Raw genomic sequence first — 5,327 nt, forward strand, 5'->3', positions numbered from 1 at the left:
TTTTTTTTTTTTTACAGTAATTGTAATTTGCATTAAACTGTCTTTGCTCCTTGCCTTTGCGGGCCTGCTTCTTTGTAGTTTTCCGGCAGCAGTGGCCGAGGCCTGGTACAGGTTTGATGTCGCTCTTGCTGACAGGTGGGGGGTGGAGCACAAGTTTGGGTGGGCGGGTCAAGCAGACCGGGAGTCCAGCGGCACTCATTAGAATCCCAGTGATACCTAACCAACGAGAAGAGACAATCTCATCTGTTTTATATCCATCTATTTTTAGATTCAGCATCTTTAGTTACAAAATTATCTCAAATCTTACTATATTTAATCTTCACAGTCGCTATTTATAACTTATTTGCATATTGTTTCTCACCTGCCAAAGCTGGATGGACAGGACTGGATCCATTTAAGTTCTTCACTGGGACGGTGGGGACCCTATAAAGGTATCAAAAAAGAAATAAGACATGAAACACATGCTTCCACTACGCAAGCAACCACTCACCAATCAGAAACACCCACACACACACCTCAACGGTCTTATTGATAATCATAATCTGGATCCCAACAGAAATAACCATGCTGTTGTCCCAGCTACACCTGCTTGTGTATCACCCCCCATCCTGACCTGCAGACATGCCGAGTCACGCTGCGGTATGTAAACCAGGTCACATCTTCTGGCAAACCCGCTGCTGCCACTAACAAAACTGGCACCGAGTCAGCAGACAACAGCAGTGTGTGCCGCACATCAAAACCTCACCTGACCGGACAACCTGTTGTCCATATGTGGGGATATTCAGATTGCTAGTGTGTACTGGGTCAAACATTTCCAGAGCATTTCACTTCAACATTACAGAACATATGAGGTAAACTATAAAAGTTAACAATCAAAAACTACTGTCAAACCAAGATGTTCACCTAGAACTACTAGTAAAGACAACTAATGTAAAATTGTTCTTATGTTAAACTTAAAAACCAAACCAAATGACAATAACCACTGATAAATGACACTGTATTCTATTTTTTTTTTCTAGACTTTTCAACACCTTATAATTAAGGGTTGGCTTGGCTGTTAAAAACGATTAAAGAACTATTAGCTTACCAATTACAGAATGAACAAGACAAAAACATGCCCAAAGATACTCACTGTTTGACCTTGATAACAGTCATGTCTCAACTATTCCAACGAAATGGAGTCTTATAGGAAAAACTCAAAAGTAATGTTTGGATTCTGCCTTGCGTTCTGCTCTCAAACTTCTTCAGAGAATGTTTGTCAGTCTCTGTAGTCAGATTGATTTGTTTCCCCCTCTAGAGAGCCTGGAATCAATGTAGTTTTGTTCACATATATCCCCTGTCTCTTTCTGCGAGTTGTTGAGGTTGTTTTGTCTCGCTCTGTCAGCCGTCGCTCTTATAGAGCTAATCCTCGAGTTTCCATCTGTTGACGAGCAGCTAGGAAAGCAGGTGATCCACGTCACAGAGACCGGGATTACCTCTCAAAGTCACACACCGACACACCGCCATAAGGTTCCATCACACTGGCACATAGTGCAGGATAGTTGCTTACACACACACACACACACACACACACACATCCATACCATACCATGTGTGCGTCCTGCACGCGTTCAAACGTTTTGATCGTATATGGGCATGCGCAGCCAGACACTGACTATATTGGCACAGACACAAGGATATATATGGATGAATCCCACAAAATCTGTTAAGAACATGCCGGGGGTTTTATTTCACTCCAAATTCAAAAGAAATAAATCAGAAACTACATTATTAAAAATGTATAAACTGTAAATTAAAAAACCGGATTACATCCAGCTTCAGCTACATCTTAAAATATATTCAAACAGAAACACTTTAAATTATAATATTTCACAGTATTATTTTTCTTTGCTGTGTTTTTGATCAAATAAATGGAGCAACCGTGAAAAATGTGCAAAAATACACATAAATAAATAAATAAAATAAATAAATAGATACAGATATCTGTGTGTGTGTGTGGTGTATAAAATACAAATCCAAAAATAACCAAATTACTCACATTTAAAAAAAATAATAAATACATTTATGAGTTTATAATTAGAATAACCATTGAAACTTCAAGTAAAACATCTGCATGCTTTAAAATAATGACAATTTGGCTTCATGGTATTCTGAAATGTGCCCTGGACATGTTTTTGTGAGATTCACTCATTCAGTACATAGACACAAAGAGCACTGGTGTGTAACTGTCCAATCCTGCTACGAGATGTTTGGAAAGCAGAAGCGATGAGGGGAAATCTTTATCACTGTGCTAAAGTTTATCTTGATGATGCTGATAACGGAATGAGGAGAAACCATGATGTCATGATGGCCATAACCCTTACTTCTGTCCTGAACGGCTGTGTTGTCAGTCCTCACAGCGGCCAGAAGAGTCTTCCAGAATAAACGTGAGCCAGCAGGAGTGTGTTTAAGGGTTATACAAGCTGTTGGCATGTATATCACATCAAGTGCAGCGAAACACTGAGACACAGATCAGTGTGCCAACATCAGCTAATGCGTTCACGGCAAGGTGCCACCATCAAGATGAAAAATGAGTAGAGGAGGGAGAATGGGGAGTTGAAGCGGATGTGCTGGGTGGGGGGTGAAAGGAGGCGACCGGAAAATCTTCAGTCACGTTTGCTGCTGGCTAGTCTAGCGGTATTAACACAAAACCCATATGGCTGCAGGCATAAGCACAACCTACTCACCTAATCAAACCATGGCCAGATGTAGTCACTCACTGACGAACATGAAGACAGCAATGAAGGAGGGAAAAGATGGAGGGGAAAAAGGGAGCAGGCGGAGAGGGCAGGAGGCAGGGACTCTCTAACGTCGAGGGCTTTTGCTAGCTTAAAGGGGTCATATGATGCTGTTAAAAAGAACATTATTTTGTGTATTTGGTGTAATGAAATGTGTTTATGCGGTTTAAAGTTAAAAAAACACATTATTTTCAAGATACTCTACATTATTGTTTCTCCTCTATGCCCCGCCTTTAACTTTTATAAAGAATATCTCTTTGGATTTGAGACTTTAGTCTTTGCAACTTTACAGATCTTCTTTATGCACCAAGAGCTTGTAACACTCTAAAGAGAAAGAAAAAAATGAAATCGCATCATATGACCCCTTTAATGAAAAAAACTCACTGACACCACCCTCGACATTGATCCGGTCACAATCCTTTTTACTTTTTAGCTTGTTTGAAGAGGCACTGTCGATTGAATCCCATTTGCCAGCACTTGTTTCTGTTATAGGCAGACTGTGATTTATTTCTGTGAGCTTCACATTTTATTAAAATACTGTGGGATCAGATGGTAATACAAAAGAACATGATTTATTTGAAATAGAAATGTTTTGTAAAATAATAAATGTCTTTACTGTCACCTTTGACCAATTTAACACAACACCTTCCTGAATAAAAGTATTAATGTCTTCTGAAACTTAAAACTTCTGAAAAGTAGTGTACCACATTAAGTACATGGTACTTCAAAGAATACCATAGTAGCCCATATGCCCAAAAGCATAGTATTAACATGGTACCATTTACAGAAAAACTACAATTTTAAAGCACTCTCTCTCTTTCTCTCACCATCCAATTTTTTTTTACCATAAAACAATCCAACTGAGTTCGAACAAATCACACAAGCCTCTCATTATTTACTACATCAGCAAAATCATGGTGCTTACTGGCTTATTTGTATACCTAATATGAAAATAACAGTGATTCTGTGCCGAAAAAGGCAGGTTTTTGTGTGTTTTGTGTATATTCTGTAACTATAATTCAAGCCAGTACCATGACAGTAATGCTTAACTCTACTACTAATGTGCTAAACAAAGAGAATGAACGTACAACAATCAACAATTGTTTACTGTCCATTGCAAGTGTACCTGGAAAAGATCAAGGAGGTTTAAAGGTGAAGGTTCATATTAGAGAAAGAGATTTGTCATCAGTGACGTCAGGCTCAATTACCGCCCAGCTACAGGTGTCATATGGGAGCCCTGCTTTCACACGACACCCACGACAGACCGAAACCCACCTCAAAAAACTAAGCATGACTGAAAGAAGAAGTGAAAACACTGCTCAAGGGGATAATCATAATCAGAGTGCCTGTCATAAAAGCCATGTTCCAGTGGTGGCAGAAACGCAAGTGAAACGGAATTAAAAAAGAAATGTGCAGTCATTGCCATAAACAACTAATCATTTTCACCATCAGCTAAACATCTGTAAACTGACTGGCTAAAATCACACTTGTCTTGATGTAGGAACAAAACAAATATACGTTTGCATACTTTACTTGGTAAAATGAAAAACATACACACAATATAAATTCAAGTAAAACAGCTTGCTAGTTGCTACACTGTTTTTAAGATCTAGAAGTGCAATATAATCCAGACATTTCTCAGACTGTCCAGACATAGAGAGAGTTTTCTTTCTAGCGCCCTCTAGTGGATAAAATACATAAACACTTGTGACCTGTTAAAGGGATAGTTCACCCAAAAATGAAAATTTGATGTTTATCTGCTTACAATGTTCAGGGTTCTGCATCTGTGGCACAAAAAGAAAACCAAAAAATTTATCTCATCTGTAATAACTCATAAAAACATATGTACAGTAAGGCAACAACATTTAGGAGGGTTTTAGGTCAAGGACGTGAGCAAAACATGCTAACTGTTCTGCCTTTGGCTGCACAGACCAGCATAGAACACTATTTAGAGTCCCAGCTTCAGAGGAGACAAGAAAGCAGTGGATTTGTTGATTTATTTAGGCTACTGTATATTGCTGCTGCCACACAGATCTAAAATAAACAAGCGATTTATTTCCCAGCTGTTTACCTTCACAGACATAACCGACTGTTTTTGTAACTCATGTGTTTTTAAAGTAAACTTGTGTGTGAATGAGAACTTAGTTTAGTACTCACATGCTGTGACAGCCGCTTTCTATCCGTGTGCTTCGGATGTGTGCTCTCAGAAAACCGTATATCAGAAGTTTAAACTAATATGGTTTAAAACGCATGATTTCAGCGCGATAAACATGATAATAGAACCAAAACAGATGTTTTAGCAGATACGAGCTGTAAAGGCGCAGCTCTATTCTGGAAAAGGGTGCGGGGAGCAGCAGCTCATTTGCATTTAAAGAGACAGGCCCGAAAAACAGCGTGTTTCTGCTACCACTAAAAATAGGCATTTTGAAAATGTTATAATAAATCATCTGTGGCGTATTTTGAGCTGAAACTTCACAGACACATTCTGGGGACACAAGAGACTTATATTACATATTGTAAAAAGGGGCATAATATGTCTCCTTTAAAATA

At 38.8% G+C, this 5,327-nt stretch overlaps 1 protein-coding gene across 1 annotated transcript in view; it reads right to left on the minus strand.

Moving 5' to 3' along the window:
* Nucleotides 1-5,327, minus strand: part of LOC107711637 (E3 ubiquitin-protein ligase DTX4-like) — a 19,606-nt gene that overhangs the window by 3,737 nt on the left and 10,542 nt on the right. The window contains exons 5-6 of the mRNA XM_016516676.1: nt 362-423; nt 55-216 (exon numbers count right to left, since the gene is read on the minus strand). Coding sequence (XP_016372162.1) covers nt 55-216; nt 362-423 — 224 coding nt within the window. The remainder of the gene's footprint in view (nt 1-54; nt 217-361; nt 424-5,327) is intronic.

Source organism: Sinocyclocheilus rhinocerous, unplaced genomic scaffold (genome assembly GCF_001515625.1).
Source record: "Sinocyclocheilus rhinocerous isolate Xijiao unplaced genomic scaffold, SAMN03320098_v1.1 scaffold611, whole genome shotgun sequence".
In the NCBI taxonomy this organism is placed as follows: Eukaryota; Metazoa; Chordata; class Actinopteri; order Cypriniformes; family Cyprinidae; genus Sinocyclocheilus; species Sinocyclocheilus rhinocerous.